At 33.8% G+C, this 23,637-nt stretch overlaps 1 protein-coding gene across 1 annotated transcript; it reads left to right on the plus strand.

The window, feature by feature from the left end:
- The first annotated feature begins 3,478 nt into the window (after window positions 1–3,478).
- LOC126704829 (G-type lectin S-receptor-like serine/threonine-protein kinase At5g35370) lies at window positions 3,479–19,353 on the plus strand. Its single transcript, XM_050403825.1, has 4 exons — window positions 3,479–3,680; window positions 8,771–11,152; window positions 18,681–18,736; window positions 19,153–19,353. Exons 1-4 carry the CDS (start codon window positions 3,479–3,481, stop codon window positions 19,351–19,353), a joined length of 2,841 nt encoding a protein of 946 aa, XP_050259782.1.
- Window positions 19,354–23,637: the final 4,284 nt, after the last annotated feature.

Genomic DNA, 23,637 nt, shown 5'->3' on the forward strand with positions numbered 1-23,637 from the left:
TTGTAGATAGCATCTCTGTGTCTAAGATTCATTCCACAAATTTTGTTTCTTCTTTTGAGCCCCCCATGAGTGAGAATGTCAAACCAGTAGAAGTTACACTTCCTAGAAAGATTAGAGTTGATCTTAAAGAGTTTAAGTCTAAGAATTTTACCCTTCCTAAAGATAAGTTGCATGATAGACCTGCATGGGTTTGTCATTTTTATGGAAAGTCTAGGCACATTCGTCCAAACTGTTTCAAGTTCTAAGCTGCTAAGCAAGCAAATAAGCCAAAAGTACTTGTGTCTCAAGCACAAGATCCCATGGTACTTATTGGTGAGTTGGTAAAAGTTTTAAACCTTTATTCCAATCTTGGAGTTGCTCAACATTCTAATATAAATAATAACTCAAATGCAAGAGTTGTATCTAAAAAGTTTTGGATGAAAAATGCTCGATCTAATTGAGTCTTTCTGACATGGTCCTTGTAATTCATCTCTCTATTCTTTGTGACTATTCTTCTTTGCTATTTTGTTTTCTTTGTTTTTTTAGGATTTGCATTGCATAATATTCATGCATTTCATGCTAGGTTGTTTTAAACCTTTATTCCAATCTTGGAGTTGCTCAACATTCTAATATAAATAATAACTCAAATGCAAGAGTTGTATCTAAAAAGTTTTGGATGAAAAATGCTCGATCTAATTGAGTCTTTTTGACATAGTCCTTGTGCTTCATCTCTCTATTCTTTGTGACCATTCTTCTTTGCTATTTTGTTTTCTTTGTTTTTCTAGGATTTGCATTGCATAACATTCATGCATTTTATGCTAGGTTGTTTTTGTTATTATTATTATTTTTTTAAAAAAAGGAAAAGGAAAAGGAAAGAAAAATGTGTTTTGTATTATTTTTCTTGGATTTGAAATCAAGGTTGGCCATATTATCTTTAACATGTTTATGTACCTTGTTTAGCTTGGATGAGCTTATTTTATTGCACTTTACTAGTTTGAGCCTTGTAATGCATGTTGTGTGGGAGTTGTTTATAGTTTTTGATCACTTGATCTTAATCTTGAAGTCATATGCCTTTGATTGTTGGACTTGAACTTAATAAAAAAAGCATAAATAACCATTTCATCACTGTTTACTAGTCAATTATGAACACCTTAGTGCATATCATATGATTTTGTACTCGAGAAAGTGTAACACATGCACAAAAAGAACATAAGGTGTAATCTCAGATTAAATGCTAAAATTGGTGTATACATTATTGGGCAATAATTAAATCACAGTCAAATAAAATTGGTGAGTACATTATGAGGCAATACAAGAAACTTACATGAGTGCAAGCTTGTTTTCTAGGAGATGTGAGAGTTATATGATGTAACTCTTTAAGTGATAATCTCTTTCAAATTTATGTGATGAATTTTGTAGAAATTGTGATTGATTATTATCTACATATCACCTCACATATATCTCAAGCTATTGCTAGTTGCACATACTACATAAGTTACTCTTTACTAAACTTAGTACATTATATTGTGTGTGATCTTATTGTGGCCATCCAAGATTAAAAGTTCCTTGATTTTAATGCAAAATATGTTTAAATTTTGAGATTTGAAGTCAAATTAATTGAAAATCTTGTTTTTGGAAGATCTGGGTTAAATTCAAGGGTTTTTGAAAAACTTTTCATCTCATACTCATACATTCTTTTAATAAAACATTGTGCTTTGAGGAGTTTCTGCATTAAAATGCTCTGTTTTTCAAAAAATTGATTTTTCTAGATTTTCGATTGATCGAACCTGTTGCTCAATTGATCGAAATTGTGATAAAAAACTTGGTTTGAATCTGCTTGGCTCGATCACAGCTCGATTGATGCTAGATCGATCGAATGTGATTTTCGATCGATCAAATCTAATTTTCAATTGATTGAAAATCGTTTAGAAAGTTTTTTTTAAAACAAGCTTTTTCACGTGTTCTTCACCTTTTCAAACTTTTCAAAAAGCTTTTCTCTCTCTCTCTTCGACCGATCCAGATTCAAGTCAAATTTTTGTCGTTTTCCTTCCAAATTTTTCTCAAGGTTTTTGTCCTATAGTGATGTTAAGACCTTTATACCCTTTCTTTTTTAGTTTATTCATTTTTTTCATGCATTTTCAGGGAAATTTTTAGACCTATAGGAATTTGGGGTTTTTGATTTTTGAGTTGGTTTCTGTCCAAATTTATCAATGGATTTTTGTTCTAAGATGATGTAAACATGTTTACCATGCTTTAATTTGATTAATTTGGTGATTTGAGAACAATTTGAAATTCTAGGGCTTGTAACTACACAAATTTGAGGATTTTGTTAAATTGGGCTTAATTTGGTAAAATTGACTTGTGAAATTGATTGATTATGTCATTATATGATGATTTCTATCTAGTGTAATGATTAATTACTCAATTTGGTTAAATGTTTGAAAGTGGGTTTTCAAAATTTCGTGTTTTTGTTATAAACTCTGTGTTCAAGTCAATTCTTGGTTTTTAAAGTATAATTGGACTGTTCTCAATGCATTTGAGCATGCATCATGTGTTTATTCTGTTCATGCATCATATAGAGTGATATTTTCAATTGTTATTTTCTCTTTAACCTTGACTGATGCAGTCTGCCTTTGGTTTTCTTTGTTTTCTTTCTTTGGTTTCTTTTCTGTCTATCCTTTCCAACCCTTAGCATCATGGTTAGGAAGACTAGAGCCCATAGGAAAACCAACTCCTCTTCTACTCCAGCCTTTAAGAGTGATAGTTTTCGAACTAAGAAAAACCAAGAAACCTATGAGAAGCTGAACATCTTTAGATCAGTTTGGGTTGAGAGGAAGGTAGTGTTAGATGAGCTAGATCCGAAAATTAGGAGGAACTTTGAGCGTAGAGGCAGGTTACCTTTGTTGGATATAGATCATCCTCCTTCGGCTACCTTAATTAGAGAGTTCTACTCGAACCTCTCTGTCCACTCCAATGATTCTAACACTCAGTATGCGAAGAGTTGGATAAGGGATGAAGAGTATGTCATTACTCCTTCGGTAGTGGCCTCTGCTCTTGGGGTGCCTAAGGTACAGCAGCCTATGTACCCTTATGATGAGACCCCTCCTCTTGATGACATTATGTCATATCTCACCGATACTTCCATTTAGTGGGGTACTGATCCTCGGATTAGCTCTCATAAGTTGACCGAGATTCATTACTTGTTTTTCTGGATTTCTTATCATTCCATCTGGCCCATCTCTCACTTGCGCACCATTCCTATTGAGAGATGTGCATTTTTGTATGCCCTTGTGATAGATGCTCTATGAGTTTTCCTACTCTTTTCATTCGATCATTGGTTGAGGTTCATAGGAGTAGTTCTACTGCACATGGTCTTTTCTTCCCTGTTTTTATACATCAGATTTTGTTACATCTAGGATTAGATGAGTTTCTTGCATCTGAGCCCATAAATATTATAGCTCCCATAGGTGTCACCTTCCTTAGGCAGAGAGTAGCTTAGATGAAAACTAGCTCTAAATGCCTTAGAGTAGAGTCTTCCTCTGGTGTTGCACCTCCTCCTCCTCCTCCTCCTCCTTCAGGTGATCCCACATCTAAGGAGTATGTTGATTCGACAGTCGTTGTTGATCCTCCACCTTCAACTTCAAGTGATTCTAGCATTCAGAGTATGTTGGACACTGTCATGATCGTTCAGGCGGCTTATGGTAAACTTTTGGTGGATGTGCTCACGGAGCTTCAGGCCCTACGTTCAGATCTGGCGAGCATTAGACAATCTCCTCCACCACCTCTTTTTGATGATGAGTCTTGATTGCCCTTTGGCAATTTGTCATAAAAAGGGGGAGTACATATGGATGGAGATAGGGGGAGATTTTGAGTTTTTGGAGCTTTAGATTGTATCTAGGTGCTTCATGATGTATTTATTTTTTGGCTCATGATGTATTTATCTTGATGTATTTATTTTTATGTGATGCATATGTTAGGGGGAGACATTATGTTTTTTATTTATGTTTCTTATTTCACATTGTGCTACATTTGCTATTGATTTATATTATGAGGTTATTCATGATATTTGTCTTTTATTTTATATTTTGTGAAATCAAGAATTTATTTTTGTTTTACTTGTATTTTCCACACATGTATTTATGTGTTTGTTGAAGTGTTTCAGGAATATACAGGTTGATTCAATCGTGTTGCTGTCTACACTTGCAATTGATAGATAGTAATTAAATTGAATTATTTTTGGTTGGGCAATTTTATTGTAATGGGCTGTTTTTTGTAACTTTGAGCATTTTTGTTATATTTTGTGTTTTGTCACGGATTGCTAAAAGGGGAGTTTGTTAGGTTCTAAGGATTTAGGATCTAAATGTTTTAGAAATTCAATATGTAATGTTGGCAAACCATGATCAAAACTTAGAGTCTAGGTTTAGGCTGCTCAAAGTATGTTTATTGTAAAGTTAGAATCGAGAAATTGCAGAAAATTACTGTTCACTTTTTGCAAGGCTCGATCGATCGAACCTTGTGTAGAATGTTTTTGTGCAAAATTTTCCAACTCAGCCCTAGCTTATATGACGTGTAGGGTTTTATGTTTTGCCTTAAGTATAAAAGAAAAAACCCTAGCCACGTTTTTATGTTGTTGTTTATGTTGTGTGTGTGAATCTCTTGTGAGATCTAGAGGTATTTACTTTCATACACACTTAGGGTTATCAAGATCAAGATTGATGTCGAGAACTTGGTGATCACTTTAGTTGCTGCATAAAGAGCTTAAAGAAAAACACAAGTGGGAGTACTTATGGTTGTTGTGAATCCAAGAAAGAAGTAGTCCGTGGACTCGGAGCTATCACGTGGTCGTGGTAGTAAGTTTTCTATTCGAGGTAGCAATAGAATGTTAGTGGTCTAAGTCGCTATTGTAAAACTTCAATTATTTCATAGTGGATCTGTTTTACCTTGAGGATAGCTAGGTTAAATCCTCCTTAGGGTTTTTACCAGTTTGGTTTTCCTGGGTTATCATATCGTTGTGTTCTTTATTTTCTTCATGGTTTACTTGATATGATTTACTTGTGTTAACCTAAATCTGAATAATTTACCTAAGTAATCACTTGGCTAATTAACTAGGTTAAACAACTTGTGTTTTAAGGGGTCTTAAAACGTACACTATTGCTAATAGAATAAGAAAGCCCCCAAAAACCCAAAACATGACTCATTACCAAAAAACGAAGAAGCAAACTAAGCTACTTTTTATCAAAAATCACACTCTATTTATATATATTTTTTCTCTTTTTAGGAAAATAATATTAATAACATTTAACAAATTCCGTGCATTGCACGAGTTACACGCTAGTAAGCTATAAAGAATAAAGTACATCTACACATTCTAAGTTGGGGATGACTTTTAAATTGGTCTCATAACTATAGAAATTTGCAATTTACATTCTCAAGTAGGACATTGATGTCAATATATCCTTTCCATCATGCTTGGACACAAATTCATTGTTAATCCACCTACAAAAAAAAAACATTATTTTTATCCATAAATAAATAAATAAAACATAAAAAGATATAAAATAATTACAAAAAATACATTAAAAAAGAAAAGAAAAAAGAGAGAGAGTTCCTCCCTCAATACAGACGAATGTTAATGGTTTCCAACTTCCTAATGACACCTACATCAACATTCAACAATATATATCCAACCTAAAGATCACGCACATCCCAAGTTCATCACATCTCTAGTCAAAACATTTCAACATATCTACCCAATCAAAAAAAAAAAAAATATATATATATATATATATATTTTGTAATTTGATACTTACAATAAGAGAGGGGAGATTTGAATCTTAGATTTTGACACACTGGGAGTATTGGCCAATTGAATTATAAGACTCTTAACAAATAACATTTATTTGTCTCTTCCTTTTTGATTGTATATTAAGATTCTAGACTCAGAATTTTCTATCCTTGATATGAAACATTAAATTACATAATGAAAAATATAAATCAAACTTAAATTAAAATTAAAATTAAGATTCCAATCCTTAACATCCTCAATTATCCAATAAATATATAAAACACAAATTTAAAGAACTACTTAATTAATATTTGAAATAAATTGAAAGGCAACTTTAAAGTATTATTTGTATTTTCTTCCTTTGTTGCTTCACAGTAGTCACTGAATAACTCTTTTTATTTTTTATTATTTTCCTTGATTACAAATGTTGGTGTAAGTTGTACATTGCTTTCAACATCAACTTTTTGAAACTTTGTACAATCACCATCTTGTTCACTTGATAAGTTGTCACATTCATTTGAAATACCACTAATGTAAGCCTGTCAATAGAATAGGTTGAGAAATCTATTACAACATATAGAAGTGAAATATCAAATTTGTAATTTTGATATATTAAAAAAAATATACTTTTGTCATTTTATCATGTAGAATTCCCATTCATATTTGAGATTATAGTAATTTAAACTAAACAATTAAACCAAACATAAAACCAAGTTTGAGATAACAAAGAAACTTAAATATGCAATCATGTTCCAATTTCAAATTCTTTCTAAAAGCATATTACCAATAAATACGCAAGAAACAATATATAATAAAGGACGAGATGGTAAATAAATGGCTTTTCTTATCTTGCTGTCGTATTAAGAGTTTTACATAGATTAGGATCCTTAGTTCCAAATAACCCAGATAACAAAATGCCAAATACCTATCTACAAAACAATAAAATCCAATTTTCAGCCAACATTCAAGAAACATTAATAGAATAGAACATATTAGATAAACCAACTGCAACTGGAAAAGAACTACAAATGCAGAGAAAAAAAGTACAACAAAAGCATTCAGAACATAAAAATCATCCAAGTCACAGTTAGGAATGGCTAAACACTTGAGGGTCTTTTGGTAGTTTGTTTGTTAAATGTGAAATAAAAAAAAATAAAAGCTAACTTAATTATTTTTAAAGATGTTAATTATTTAATTTTATTTGTAAAAGCTAGTTTTGGATTTTTTTTTTTTAAAATAGAGACAAAAAAAGCAAAAAAAAATTGCTTTTGTTTCACTCTTTTTGAGATGGGCTTAAGACATACTTTTTGAATTTTCTCAACCAAAAAAAAAAAAAAAAAGAATTCGAAATGGACTTAAAACTAAGGTAAATCATATCTATTTGTTAGTTGTTTTCAATTATGTTTCCCTTTTTAACAGGAAAAAAAGTGTTGTGAGAAATTTTTTTGGGAGGTTAAAGGAAAGAGGAGAGAAAATATGACATAAAATTTTACGTGGTTCAGCAATATGCCTACATTCATAGGAGGTGATAGAAAGAAAGTTTTACTATAATTTGGAGATTACAACAATAACTCGAAGGCATTCTCACAAACCCAAACTACAAATACACTCCTGGTTCTCACTCTCAAATATGTAAAGAACACCACTATATTTAGCCAAGAGTTTTAGGAAACTTTTACTCTCTTTCTTTTAATTAAGAGTCTTAGGAAACTTCTACTCTCTTTCTTTTGTTGCTTACACACATAGGAAGCACCTTTACTTTTTAGCACCTAAGGTTTGGTAACGTTTTTGTTTTTTATTTTCAAAAACTTGTTTTTGGGAATAGAAAGAAAAAAAAAACAATTTTCTTGTATTTTTGAAATCAAAAACATGTTTGGTTAGTTGAAAAAAAAAGAGTTTTCTGAAGAAAAAAAATAGAAAATTTGTTTAGTAAATTTGATGCTGCTAAAACAAAATTATATACTTTTTACAAAAGGCAAATGGAAATTATTATCCAAATATGAAATGTAGCGCATATTGTGATTACATATTTATAAAGAAGCTATATGTTATATAGCTTATACTCTATTTGCTTAAAGCTATATGGTATAGCATGCAAGAGAAGAGATGAGAGATAGAAAAAAAAAAATTACTGAAATTTGTTGTTATTAGGATTCGAACTCTACTACAAACTCATTAAATTGGATGAATTCATTAAATCAGGCGCGTGTTTTCATTGGTTTTTGAAAATTAGAAATTGAAAACAATCTTTTGCTTGTTTTCAATTTTCTTCACAAATTGAGTTTTGAGAATCGTTTTTGTTTTCCATCCATTTTGGGTTTCTAAACAAGTTTTTTAGTCTCAAAAATAGAAAATTGCTTTTGAAAACAAAAAATAAGGGAAAAAAAAAATTACCAAACATACCCAAGCTTCGCACTGTGTTTCCTACACCTTGCCCACTTCTGCCTCTCTTGCTCACCCTCTGTTTATAGCAAAAGAATTCAGCCGAAGTTGTAATTTCAGCACATGAAACTTGCTTAGTCGTTTGAATTCGGCTTGCATATGAGGGCACAAGTCTTGCGTGTGCAACTTAGCAAATCAAGCCAGAAAACTAGGATGTTGTTGAAAGGAAATTCATAACAGAAACTAATGGTCCAAGACTTTCATTCAGTCAATGCATTTATTACACAAAAAAGTAAGTCTGTGTGTGCGTGACAATATGACATAACTATCCAATGGAGGAGCCGAAGACCAAAAACACCCACCTCTTCTAGCTCCACCACAATCATCATCATCATCATTCTGCTTGAAACCGACCCCAAAAATTTTTTTTCTACCCTTTTTGCTCTGCATGCATGGGTTGCTTCTCATTCTCATTCTTCTTTATGTGCTGCATTTTCCTTCCAAGTTTTACTTTCTCGGCCTCCGTTTCCACCCACACAATCAGCCCCGATTTCACAGCCTCCAACTTCGAATTCATCGACACCAGTGGCGCTTTCTTACGCTCTCAAAATGGTACTTTCATAGCCACAATTGATGCCAGTCCACCCTCCTCAAAATATTACTTCTCAATCGTCCACAGTGCCACCAAAATCATAATCTGGTCAGCCAACCGCGACAGACCCATGTCAAGCTCTGACAAGTTGTCACTAACTGTTAACGGCCTCACGGTCACAAACCAAACTGGTCAAACACTCTGGTCAACCCCGCAATTCAATTCTGATATTTCTGCTATGCAGCTTTCAGAGACAGGAAATCTCGTTTTAGTTGATGCAGGAAACAATACGTTGTGGGAGAGTTTTGATCATCCGACGGACACTATTGTCATGGGACAGAGAATTCCTATTGGAAAATCATTGCAAAGAGCTGTGACATACGGGGACATGTCGGTGGGTGATTATCGACTTGAAGTTACTGACAGGAATGTGGTGCTGCAATGGAATAAGATGAATTATTGGGAATTGTCCATGGATCCAAAGGTTGTCAGGAACTCTAACAAGGCCGTATCGTTGATGGTGATGAATGGTACCGGTTTGTATTTGCTAGCAAGTGATAATTCCACGGTTGGTCAAGTAGCTTTGAGTGGTTCAGCAAGTTTTAGGAGTGGTAACTTGGGTTCCGATGGCAGATTTAGGATCGTCAGAAGCTGGAGAGACGAATTGGAGGAAGAATTTTTAGGACCATTTGAGGATTGTGATCTTCCTCTCTATTGTAAAGAAATTGAATTGTGCACGCTGGGTGGAATTTGTTCTTGTTTACCAGAATTCAGTTATCAAACCAATGGTGATTGCATGCCAGTGAATAGATCGCTTTCTCTGCCTTCAGCTTGTACTGCGGCTAGAAATGGCAGTCAATTGAATTCCTCTATTTCCTATCTAAAATTCGGCCCTGGTATGGACTATTTTGATAATCGTTTCAGGGAACCCGTGAAAAATAATGTAACGTTGTCGGTTTGCCAAGATTTATGCTCTCAAAGTTGTTCTTGTCTGGGCTTTTTCCATGAAATTTCTTCTGGTTCTTGTTATCTTCTTGAAAACCATTTAGGTTCTTTCATTTGGACAGGCCAAAGTACGGACCGTTTGGGTTATATTAAAGTTTTGGTTGGTTCTTCTCATGGAAACTCAATTGGGTCTAACATAAAACAGAAACAAAACTTATCAGTCGCTGGTTTGGTACTATTACCTTTAACAGGATTCTTAATACTAATAGTGTTTGTAATCATTGCAATCCTTTGGTTAAGGAAAAAGCGGCTTTCTGAAACCAAAACTGTAAAACTAGGCCAGAGTAACTCGTTATTATCTGCAGAGCTAGAGATGATCTCCATCCCTGGCTTACCAAGAAGGTTTGATTATGAAGAGTTAGCAGCTGCTACTGAGAACTTCAAGAACAGGATTGGTCATGGTGGCTTCGGTACTGTATACAAAGGAACTCTGACAGACCAAACTATTTTGGCAGTGAAGAAGATTACAAGTTCGGGAGTCCAAGGGAAGAAGGAGTTTTATTCTGAGATTTCAATAATTGGGAACATCCGCCATGTCAATTTGGTTAGATTGACAGGTTTTTGTGCACAAGGGAAGCAGCGCTTTCTTGTTCTTGAGTATATGAACAGAGGCTCATTGGACAGTACACTCTTTGGTGATGGTCCTGTCTTACAATGGGGAGAGAGAGTGGAAATAGCACTTGGAACAGCTAGGGGACTTGCTTACTTGCATAGCGAATGTGAGCAAAGGATCATCCACTGTGATGTAAAGCCAGAGAACATTCTCTTGCATGACAATTTACAAGTGAAAATCTCCGACTTTGGGATTTCGAAGCTCATAAGTCGTGACCAATCCACCTTTTTTACTACAATGAGAGGAACTCGAGGTTATCTTGCACCTGAGTGGTTGACAAGTTCAGCTATTTCTAACAAGGTTGATGTATATAGTTATGGGATGGTTTTACTGGAGATTGTAAGGGGGAGAAGGAATTGCACATTACAAAGATATAGCCACATTACCGAAAATGATATCGAAGGAAATGGCGTATCCTCATACTCTTCTGGCTCGGAACTAAGACTAATATATTTCCCTCTAATTGCATTAGAAATGCATGTGCGAAGAAGATATTTGGAGCTTGCAGATCCAAGGTTAGAGGGAGGAGTGTCAAGTGAAGAGATTGAGAAGCTAGTGCGGATTGCCTTGTGTTGTTTGCACCAAGATCCAGCACTGCGGCCGACTATGGCTAAAGTTGTTGCCATGTTGGAAGGTGGATTGGCTTTGAGCGAGCCGAGGGTCAAGTCACTAAATTTCTTGCGAGCCTACGGCCAGAGATTCACCGAAACAACAACAATGCAAGGGCCTACTTCGAATGGTGCTGCAATTGCTACATATAACTCATTGTCTTACATCTCTTCACAACAGCTCTCAGGTCCCAGGTAATGCTCCAAAGATTGTCTATATTACTTGCCAGATAAAATTGACTTAAGGGTATCTATGTATTTAGCTTTTTGGCTAGTTTTATTAGACTCTCTGTATTTTCATTTTATCTGCTAATGCTGCTTGCAATTTTCCTCTGCTAATTGTAAGTACGCCAGTTTTGGTTCTCCTTTGCTTTGATATTGGGAGCCCATGTGTGTGACTCAGACTTTTCATGGTCAGTTTTATCCCATTTTAATATGAAATTTTGGTATTATGCTCTGGTTGACACATGACAGTTCCGATTGCATCATATAGAGCTGCATGTCTAACCAAAATAAAAATATTATGAAGATATTAACTAATGTTGCTTCCAAATTTTGTTCTCAAATATTAGTGAGCTTGACTTCTGGCGCTCCATCGCTTGGAACTTTTTAATAGAACTTTGGTGCCTCGGTGTAAGCGGTGTAACTATGTAACAACTAACAAGTGATAAACTGATAATAACGTAGAATGAAAGTTGTGATTTTAGAACCGAAACTTTGGCTGATATCAATGTGCTTGAGAACATGGATCATTATCTGCTTATTTGAAATAATTAAAAGAATATTTCCAGAATATCAATTGTAATTTTATCAAAAAGAATATCAATTGCTACTTGTAAAGTTGTAAGGCAACTTATTTATTTTAGGACTTTTATATGTTTATATTGTACTTGCAATGTAAACCAAAATTTTTTCTTTATTTTAAAATAAACTAGTCGCTGACCCGTGCGATGCACGAGAAAATCTTATGAAAGTATAGTTTATACATTAAATTTTTTTAATTTCACATGAACTATAATAGTTTTAATAATATCTGAAAAATAAAATAAAAAGTGAAAACTCAAGCCAATTCAAGATGAACCACTGCAATAACAAAGGCAATCCTCTCATTCATTCTTGCAAGCCAATAGCAACTGCAAGAGTTATTATGAGGGCATTCCATCGGATAGTCTTGACCCAAGTATGCTCCTCCTTTATTTTCATCCTATACATCAGCAATTTGAAGTGAGTTTTTAGCAAGTGGTATCAAGTAAAAATCACGTTTGCACAAAACCTAAACAGACATCAACAATTTTATCAAGTTTTTTGCTAACTTCATAATAATTATGGAACACCTTGCAAGCTTTAATCACTGCTGGCACATCATTGATGTTGAAGTTTATACATGTTCTGCATGTGGTATTAAGTTTTAGGGTTTTATAGATGTGGCAGCCAAATGATACATGGAAAGTCTTTTATCACATAATAATGATGTAGCAATCAATATATAAATATACTGTGTGTAACAACATTTAAAAGGAACAAACTAAATTTGATATAATGGTTTTCATATGAATAAAGCTTTATAAAGCTTGAGTATAGTTCCCTCTTATTTCCAAAAGTTTCCACATAATTCATCCAACAAAGTCCACAACTCTTCCTAGACCTTTTTTGGAAAAGTGAACGACTCTTCCCAAACCTTACCAAACCTAGAAGAAAAGAATGAAAGAAAACTTTAAATCAAATAATCATTCAGAGGAACAACTGCAAACAACCATGAAAAATTTATTACTTGAGTTTTAGTTCATTGAAATTGAACATTTACATGTTTCCTACCATAAGATTTTAGATTCTGACTCCAATTCCAAATGCCATGTCGCTTAATGTAAAGTTGTAAACTATCAGCTACTCATCTTTTTCAGGAATCCATCACCTCTTCACAAAGGCATTATCCTAGCATGCTAAGCCTTCACCATCCCTGTTAAACTCTATCCCAAACAACTATATAAAGATGCTTGAATCCCAAACATACTAAATAAAAATCCAAAACTTATCCCTACACTTTCTTAATAACCAAACCAAAATTATTATTAAAACAAAAAATACAAACATGCACATAATGATACAAAAAGAAAGAGAGTGTTTATAAGAAAACTTAGATAATACCCAATTGTGATAATCAGAGTCCACTAGCAGCCCATGTAAAAAATACTTGTAGTCAATAACAATGCAATGTAATCTGCTATATAGATTAAGATCATTCACCCAAAAAAAAGAGAAATGGGAAGGGACATAGATAATAAATTTGAACATCTTGATAAATCCTATGAAAATTTCAAAGTAATCTGACTTTCAAATGAAATTTTTTTACAGCACACATCAAGGAATTTAGTATTTTGAACAATATTGAGTCAAGATTTGTTACAATGCACAAAATAGTCCATCAGATTTGTGTAGATCCAAATCATCAAATTTAAATGGGATTAATTCTAAAACTATTAACATCAAATGGAGGAGAAAAGAGAACTTCATGAGAATGAAGATAAACTCACTCTTCTATGTTTTGCGCATCACAAGCAATTCTAAAACGATGCACACATCTTTAATTCTCATTGCACCTTTGCTATTAGACATAGAAAAATAGAAGGAAAATGTTTAAATTAAACACTTCAACAAATTAAAATAAATAAATATATAGAATAGATTAAAAACCATATTTTCTATGGAAGGTAAGGTAAATTTAAAAACACAAACTGGTCAAGTTTCAGATTCTTCCTAAAAACATATTACCAATATTGATGTAGCAAGATTAGTAGAGATTGTGATTGATATCAATGGAAAAACAATTCCTTAAATCTTAACTGTTAGGTTCTAAGAATTTAGGATTTAATGTATTAGAACTTCAATGTGTAATGTTGGCAAACCATGATCAAAACTTAGAGTCTAGAATTAGGTTGCTCAAAGTATGTTTATTGTAAAGTTGGAATCAAGTAATTGTAGAAAATTACTGTACACTTTCTGCAAGGCTCGATCGATCAAAAATTAGACTCAATCAATTGAAACTCGTGCAGATTGTTTTTCTACAGATTTTTCCAACTCAGCTTAAGCCCATATGACGTGTAGGGTTTTATATTTTGCCTTAAGTATAAAAGAAAAAATCCTAGCCACGTTTTATTGTTGTTATTTATGCTGTGTGTATGAATCTCTTGTGAGATCTAGAGGTGTTTGCCTTCATACATACTTAGGGTTATCAAGATCAAGATTGATATCGAGAACTTGGTATTGTTTCAGTTGCTGCATAAAGAGCTTAAAGAAAAACACAAGTGGGAGTACTTGTGGTTGTTGTGAATCCAAGAAAGAAGTAGTCTGTGAACTCGGAGCTGTCATGTGGTCGTGGTAGTAAGTTTTCTACTCGAGGTAACAATAGGATGTTAGTGGTCTAAGTCGCTATTATAAAATTTCAATTTTTTCATAGTGGATCTGTTTTACCTTGAGGATAGCTAGGTTAAATCCTCCTCAGGTTTTTTGCCAGTTTGGTTTTCCTGGGTTATCATATCGTTGTGTTCTTTATTTTCAGCACTGTTTTAATGATATGATTTATCTGTGTTAACCTAGATCTGTATAATTTATCTAAGTTAATCACTTTGCTAAATAAATAGATTAATCTGTTTGCGTGTAAGGGGTCTAAAAATGTACAAATGGTATCAGAGCGGGTTAGCTCTAGTATTTAGATCCTTTGATCTAAGAGTTGATCCTTGACCCCTGTTGTCATGGAACACGGTCACTTTCTTGTGATTCCACCTCACTTTGATGGGAACAACTATGCCTACTAGAAAGTAAGGATGAAAGCATTCATGAAATCTATTGATGAGAGAGTTTGGAATTCCGTTGAATACGGATGTGAGAAGCCCACTACTATAGTTAGTGAGTGGCAAACTTCTCAGAAAGAAGCAGTCACTTTTAATAGCAAAGCCATGAATGCTATTTTTAATGCTGTTTCTATTGAGGAATTCAAGAGAATATCTAATGTAGAGGTTGCTCATACTGCATAGAATATTCTCCAAATTGTGTATGAAGGCACAAAGGCAATTAAGATTAACAAATTGCAGCAGTTAACTACTAGATTTGAGAGTATTAGAATGTCTGATAATGAATGTTTTGATGAATTCCATGCTAAATTGAACGATAATGTTAACTCTGCTTATAATTTGGGTGAAATCTATGATCAACCTAAGATTGTTAGGAAGATACTTAGATCTTTGACTAAGAATTTGAGACCCAAAATGACTGCCATCACTGAAAGTGAGGATGTGGACTCCATCCCTGTTGATGAACTTGTAGGATCTTTTCAGTCCTATGAGTTAGACCTACTTAAGACAAACAAATCCAAATCAATGGCTCTTAAGTCTGTTGATGATGTTGATGGGAATGAATTTGATGATAAGCTCTCTGCTACAGAGATTGTATATCTTGCCAAGAACTTTAGAAACTTTCTTAGGAACAATAATAGAAGGGCAAGAGGTAAAAACAATGCTGAACCTAGAAATTTTAGGAGGAATGAACTCACTAAGGTGAATAATACTGAAAAACCTAAAGAGAAAATAGGTCAAACCTCTAATAATTTTATGGATCAACAATGTTTTGGTTGTCAAGGGTATGGTCATGTGAAATCAAAATGTCTTACATTCTTGAGATCAAAGGGTAAAGCTATGGCTGTAACCCTTAGTAATGATGAAGTTTCTGATAATGAGTCTGGTAGTGATGAGGATGAAAACTTCATTACTTTCACAGCTACTGCTATAGTTGATGAAAGTGTTGTGGTTGATGAGAACCCTTCTGATGGGGAACTCTCTAAGAATGCTGATTTGCAAGAAGCCTATAATAAGCTTTGCAAGGTTGCTGCAAAAAATGCTTTGAATGTTGAGTTAGGCTTACAGAAAATTGCTTCTCTTGAACTTGGTAAGAAGAATTTGCTCTTGAAATTGTTTGATGCTAATGAATTGCTTGATAAGGTGAAGACTGAGAACATGTTGTTGCTTAATAAAGTTAAAAAATTGGAAATTAAATTATCTGTTGCTAGAGAACAAACAAATAGGTTTACTAGTTCTAAACTTGAACACATGTTGAGTATTCAAAAGTCTCCCTTAGACAAAACTGGTCTAGGTTTTGAAGATAGCATCTCTGTACCTAAGAATTATTCCACAAACTTTGTTTCTTCTTCTGAGCCTCCTGTGAGTGAGATTGTCAAACTAGCAGAAATTACACCTCCTAGGAAGATTAGGGTTGATCTCAAAGAGTCTAAACCTAAGACTCCTAACCCTCCTAAGAACAAGTTGCATGATATACCTGTATGGGTTTGTCATTTTTGTGGAAAGTTTGGGCATATTCACCCAAACTGTTTCAAGTTGCAAGCTGCTAAGTGAGCAAATAAGCCAAAGTACCTATGCCTCAAGCACAAGATCCTATGATACTTATTGGTAAATTGGTAAAGGCTTTAAACATTTATTCTAATCCTGGAGTTGCTCAGCATTCTAATATGAATAATAACTCCAATGCAAGAGTTGCATCTAAAAAGTTTTGGATGCAAAAGGCTTGATCTAATTGAGTCTTTCTGACATGATCCTTGTGCTTCATCTCTCTATTTTTTGTGATCATTCATTTTTGTTGTTTTGCTTTCTTTATTTTCTTCTTGGATTTGCATTGCATAACATTCATGCATTCCATACTAGGTTGTTTTTTTTATTCCTTTTTATAATTAAAAAAAAAAAAGGAAAAGGGAAGAAAAATGTGTTTTGCATTAGTTTTCTTGGATTTTAAATCAAGGTTGACCATATTATCTTTACATAACATGTTTATGTACCTTGTTTAGCTTGAATGAGCTTATATTACACTTTACTAGTTTGAACTTTGCAGTTCATGTTGTGTGGGATTTGTTTATAGTTTTTGATCACATGATCTTAATCTTGAAGTCACATGCCTTTGATTGTTGAACTTGAACTTAATGAGAAAGGCATAAATAACCACCTCACCACTGTTTACTAGCCAATCATGAACAACTTAGTGCATATCATAAGATTTTGTGCTCAAGAAAGTGTAGTACATGCATAAAAAGAACATAAGGTGTAGCCTCGGATTAAATGCTAAAATTGGTGTGTACATTTTTGGACTATAATTACTTCACAATCAGATAAAATTGGTGTGTACATTATCTTGGCTATTTTAATAAGTTTCAAATAAAATAAAATTGGTGTGTACATTATGAGGCAAATCAAGAAACTTACATGATTGCAAGCTTTTATTTTAGGAGATGTGAGAGTTATATGATATACCTTTTAAATTTATGTGATGAATTATGTAGAAATTGTGATTGATCACTATTTACTTATCACCTCACATGTATCTCAAGCTTTTGCTAGTTGCACACATTACACAAGTTACTCTTTACTAAACTTGGTACATTATATTGTGTGTGATATTGTTGTGGCCATTCAAGATTAAAAATTCCTTGATTTTAATGAAAAATGTGTTTAAAGTTTGAGATTTGAGGACAAATTGATTGAAAATCTTGTTTTTGGAAGATTTGGGTTAAATTCAAGGGTTTTTGAAAAAAATTTCATCTCATTCTTATGCATTTTATTCATAAAACATTGTGCTTTGAGGAGTTTTTGCATTAAAATGATCTCTTTTTCAAAAATTTGATTTTTCCAGATTTTTGATCGATCGAACCTGTTGCTCGACTGATCGAAATTGCAATTAAAAATTTGGTTTAAATCTACCTGGCTCAATTGCTGCTCGATTGATGCTGGATCGATCGAATGTGATTTTTGATCGATCAAACCTATTTTTCGACCAATCAAAAATCGTTCACAAAGTTTTCTAAAAAACATAAGCTTTTCATGTGTTCTTCACTATTTTAAAACTTTTCAAAAAGCTTTTTGGTTCTCTCTCTTCGACCGATCCAACTCAAGCAAATTTTTGTCGTTTTCCCTCAATTTTTTCTTAGGGTTTTTGTCATCTAGCACCAGTATGACCTTTTTACCCTTTCCTTTTCAGTTTAATCTCATTCTTCATGCATTTTTCATGCATTTAAGGAAAAATTTCGAACCTATAGGAATTTGGAGTTTTTGATTTTTGAGATGTTTTTTGTCCAAATTGATCAATGGGTTTTTGTTCTAAGATGATATAAATAGGTTTTTCATGGTTTAATTTGATCAATTTGATGAATTGGGAAGATTTTGAAATTCTAGGGCTTGAAACAACCCGAATTGGGAATTTTGTTCAATTAAGCTTAATCTGGTGAAATTGGCTTGTGTTATTGATTCATTTTGTTATTATATACTGTTATCTAACTTGTGTAATAATAAATTGATCAATTTGTTGTTGTTTTTTTTGAAAGTGGGTTTTCAAAATTTGGAGTTTTTGTTATAAACTCTATGTTCAAGCCAATTCTGTGTTTTTAAAGTCTAATTGAGCTGTTCTCAATGCATTAGAGCATGAATCATGTGTTAATACTGTTCATGCATTATATAGATTGTTCTTTTTTATTTTCTTGTGCTCTAACCATGTCTAATGCAGTTTGCCCTTAGTTTTTTCTTTTTTTCTTTTGTCTCTTTTCTGTCTACCCTTTCCAATCCTTAGCATCATGGTTAGGAAGATTAGAGCCCATAGGACATCTACTCGAACCTCTCTATCCACTCCAATGATTCCAACACTCAGTTTGTGAAGAGTTGGATACAGGTGAAGAATATGTTAGTACTCCTTCAGTTGTGGCCTTTGCTCTTGGGGTGCCTAAGGTATAGCAACCTGTGTACCCTTATGATAAGTCACCTCCACTTGATGAAATTATGTCCTATCTGACTGGTACTTTCATTTAGTGGGGTACTGATCCTCGAATCACTTCTCATGAGTTGACCGAGATTCATTACTTGTTTTTTCGGATTTCTTACCATTCTATTTGGCCCATCTCTCACTTGCACACCATTCCTATCGAGAGATGTGTATTTTTGTGTGCCCATGTCACTGATGCTCCTATGAGTTTTCCTCATCTTTTCATTCGATCCTTGGTTGAGGTTCATAGGAATAGTTCTTCTACTCATGCTCTTTTCTTCTTGGTTTTTATTCATTGGATTTTATTGCATTTAGGTTTAGAGGAGTTTCCTACTTTTGAGCCTGTACACATTATAGCTCTTATAGGTGCTACCTTCCTTAGGTAGAAAGCTGTTCAGATGCGACTAGCTCTAAACGTCCTAGAGTTGAGTCTTCTTCGGGTGTTGCACCTCCTCCTCCTCCTTCTTCAGGTGATCCAACTATTGATGAGTATGTTGATTTGACTACTGCTGCTACTCCTCCACCTTCTACTTCGGATGATTTTAGCATTTGTCATATGTTTGACATTGTCATGACCGTTTAGGCGGCTCATGGTCAGCTTTTGGTGGATGTGCTCACGGAGCTTCAAGCTTTGCGCGCAGATTTGGCGAGCTTTAGACGGTCACCTCTGCCACCTCCTTTTGATGATGAGTCTTGATTGCCCTTTGGCAATTCATCACAAAAAGGGGGAGTACATATGGATGGAGATAGGGGGAGTTTTTTTTTTTTTTTTTTTTTTTTTTTTTTTTTGGAGCTTTGGAGCTTTAGATTGTATCTAGGTGCTTTACATTGTACTTTTTTTTTTTTTTTTGGCTCATGATGTATTTATTTTGATGTCTTTATTTTTTTTATGAGTTGTATATGATAGGGGGAGACATTATGTTCTTATTTCTGTTTCTTGTTTCACATTGTGCTAAATTGGCTATTGATTTATATTTATGAGGTTATTCATGATATGTGTCTTTTATTTTATGTTATGTGAAATCAAGAATTTTTTTTTTTTTTTTTTTTTTTTTTTAACTTTTATTTTCCACACATGCATTTATATGTTTGTTGAGTGTTTCAAGAATATACAGGTTGATTCAGTTGTGCTGCTATCTACACTTGCAACTGATAAATAGTAGTTAAGTTGAATTGTTTTTGGTTGGGTAATTATATTGTAATGGGCTATTTTTGTAACTTTGAGCATTTTGTTTTATTATGTGTTTTGTCATAGATTGTCAAAGGGGGAGTTTGTTAGGTTCTAAGGATTTAGGATCTAAATGTATTAGAATTTCAATATGTAATATTGGCAAACCATGATCAAAACAGAAAATTACTGTTCACTTTCTACAAGGATCGATTGATCGAAAATTAGACTCGATCGATCGAAACTCGTGCAAATTGTTTTTCTGCAGATTTTTCCAACTCAGCTCAAGCCCATATGACGTGTAAGGTTTAATGCTTTGCCTTAAGTATAAAAGGAAAAACTCTAGCCACGTTTTATTGTTGTTGTTTATACTGTGTGTATGAATCTCTTGTGAGATCTAGAGGTGTTTGCCTTCATACATACTTAGGATTATTAAGATCAAGATTGATGTCAAGAACTTGGTGATCGTTTCAGTTGCTGCATAAAGAGTTTAAAGAAAAACACAAGTGGGAGTACTTGTGGTTGTTGTGAATCCAAGAAAGAAATAGTCCGTGGACTCAGAGCTGTCACGTGGTCGTTGTAGTAAGTTTTCTACTCGAAGTAGCAATAGGATGTTAGTGGTCTAAGCTTTTCTTCACATTACCATATCCTTTCAAATTGGGTTGGTACCCCTTTATGAATGAGGGCGTTAATTTAGTGAAACAAAGAGAGAAGTGATAAGATACCCAAAGATGCAAATCAAACAATACAACTAAAGAGGGTGACATACTTTGTCATTCAAGAAGGAAAAAGAAATTGAACAAAAACAATGCAAAGGAAAATAGTTTCAATTTAATAACAGTACCTTGCCATGTTTTTTAGGAATTTGATCAAGAGGTTCTTATTTTCTTCAAATGTGGATATGGATTGAAGTCGGAATCATAGTTTACAGAGAAATACACCACTGAAGAGGAAGCCAAATCAAACCCATCTCCAACAGTTGCGTCAAATCCCAAACCCAAGTCAGACCCATTTGTCACAATTATTGGAAGCCTTGAATCAGTTGGCAAAGAAAGGTTGACATTGTGTTACAGCTGAGTCATTATATGAAAAGTGCTCCGAGTTGGCCACTTGGTATTGTACAGCCTACGTATTTAAGACAATTAAAATCATAAAATATTCAAATAAAATAAGAAACCATGATGCATAACCCTCAAACGACTATGAAATTGTACCAAATTTAATAGGGCAATGACTTTATAGCAGACTATATAGTTATGAAATTTCAACTCAACAATCCACTCCTACGCTGACTTCTAAATTTTTTTGTATATATATATATATATATATATTCATAAAACATAGTGCATTGTTCTGAATTACGTCTTCTAGCAAAAAATCAAAGGTACCATGACCATTCCATCAATCAAACCTTAACTTCCTAGCAACATTCATTCAAGCTATCTATTTTTGAACTAATACCACTGAGCCCCTTCAAAAACCCATAACTAAAATGTTTAACTAATTAAAACCAGTAATTCTAACCACTGCAAGTGATCTCTTGACTATGGCCAAATAGATGTTGATCTTTGTGAGTCTAAAAAAGTATAGGCCTTTGGACTTTATACGTCCATTAACTTGATAAATTAAATGTTTTTCTCTTAGATAATATTGAAAACTCTTTTACCATCACAAGAAATAGAATTCAACAACAATATGATCATCGATTCTGCATTTTTTCTTTGTGGTTCTTTGTCACTTCCCATTCTATTTCTCTGAATTAGTACCTGGTTTGAAAAAAGCCCATTTAATTTAGAGAAAGAATGGGAAGTGAGAAAGACCCCTAAAGATGCAAATCAAACAATGCAAAACACAAGAGCGAATTTTCAATATAAAGATGACTTAATGGAAAATAGTTTCAATGTAAAAATAATACCTAGGCATGTTTCTTAGAAATTTAATAAAGGAATTCTCAGTTTCTTTGACAATGGATGTAGATTGAAAATAGAGTCATCGTTTTAAGAAGGACTTGGCTATTGAAGAAGATCCCAAATCAAACCCATTATGTTATAGTCAATACCCAAAAGTAAGTCAAGCCCATTTGCTATATCCACTAGACTCCTTGAATCAGATGTCATCAGGGACTAAAGGAGGTTGAAAGATCTCCCGCGTCTGAGTCCGTTGGTAAACTAGAAGTGGAGCAAGTAGGTAGTAAAGGTGTAAGCATAGTGTCTTCATCAACATTTTGAGAATTCTCTTGAATGATAACAGAATTTTGAGGAGGACATATGCATTCCACATGTACCCCCATCCCAGCAATCACAGGCCCATATTTTCCTTTATCACTTAACCAATGAGAGATTTTACATGAAATCTTAACATGATTTTGATCACCTTGCATCAAGTCTCCAAAATCCGTCTGTAATTGGCTGTGAGGTACACCGTAAAACCATAGATGATCATACTTCAAATCACATAAATGCACCCTAGCCATATGACGTTGCTTACGACTATCGGTAAAAATGTGGATATCACAAACCCATTTGATTATATCATCTTGAATAGAACTGTACTTATCATTATTAGCATAACTGTCCTTCAACGGAATTAGATGAAAAGCAACACAAACAGCAATTGTTGGAAATTCAGGACCAACCCAAAATGATATGCAACTTTCAATGCTTTGATGATTGATCCAATTCGGAATCTTCTTTCCTGGTACTTTAATATCACATGTCTCTCCATAATCAACCAGATACGCATCTAGAGTGGGAAATGACTCATCACAAATTACATTGAACTTGGAGAGGGAGACCCGGGAAGAGCAATCAATTTGATTTGATAATTTGTAATGTGAATGCAAATCCATTAATACGTTGCCTTTTGCACTTGGACATTTCATATTTGGTGAAAGCCCTAAAATTCTTCCAAACTGCATGCAATTATTAGGAATTATGAGAAATTGAAATGTAGAAAATCTAGTACATGTATTTGCAAAGGTAACCAAAATTGTTTCTATTATTACTTTAAGAGAGAGAAGTACCTGAAGGATTAATTTTCTTAATGATTCTGAATTCAACGAGATGCAGTTTGATGCATCTACTCTTCTTATACTTTCAGGAAGATTTGGAATTTTCTTAAGGAACTTGGAATCCCTAATTAGAAGCCAATTTAATCTATTGAATCTGATAATGATTTCTCGGAGGTTCAAATCTTCACTTCTTGATAATAAAAATTTCTCTGAGCAGGTGAAGCAAGAAGTTAACTTTTTTAGAAAATTCAAAATTGGAAAAAAATATTTTGAAAAGCCACTATAAGAATTGGACGTTGCTGCTTGTCTACCAATCCCCACATCCTTTGGAAATTTGACATTACCATAAAGTAAGAGTTTGCGAAGATGTTGCAATTTATAGATGCTACTTGGAAGCTGACACGAATAGAAATAGGAACCTATCTCTAATCGCTCAAGCCCAGTGAGATTCCCAATTGATGGAGGAAGCTCTCTAATGGCAGTGTGTTTCAGACTTAGAAACTTTAAATTTTCCATTTCTTGTGGAATATTGGGGAACCTCTTAACCCTATTGCACTCAAGAAAACATAAATATTTAAGAGATTTCATCGCGATACAGCTTGGAAGAATTTGAAGTTCCTTGCAACACCAGAGGTCCCAACTTTCAAGTTTATCAAGATATCCAACAGAGTCATGAATCTTGACTAATT

The sequence above is a fragment of the Quercus robur genome, chromosome 11, assembly GCF_932294415.1.
Source record: "Quercus robur chromosome 11, dhQueRobu3.1, whole genome shotgun sequence".
NCBI classification, from domain to species: Eukaryota; Viridiplantae; Streptophyta; class Magnoliopsida; order Fagales; family Fagaceae; genus Quercus; species Quercus robur.

Excerpts from the sequence above, each read along its gene's own strand:
- LOC126704829 (XM_050403825.1), top strand. The coding sequence starts at position 3,479 with ATGAAAACTAGCTCTAAATGCCTTAGAGTAGAGTCTTCCTCTGGTGTT. Across the intron at positions 3,681-8,770 it reads GATCGTTCAGGCGGCTTATG|CCACAATTGATGCCAGTCCA; the intron begins GTAAACTTTTGG and ends GTACTTTCATAG. Across the intron at positions 18,737-19,152 it reads TTGCTCTTGGGGTGCCTAAG|GTAGAAAGCTGTTCAGATGC; the intron begins GTATAGCAACCT and ends TACCTTCCTTAG.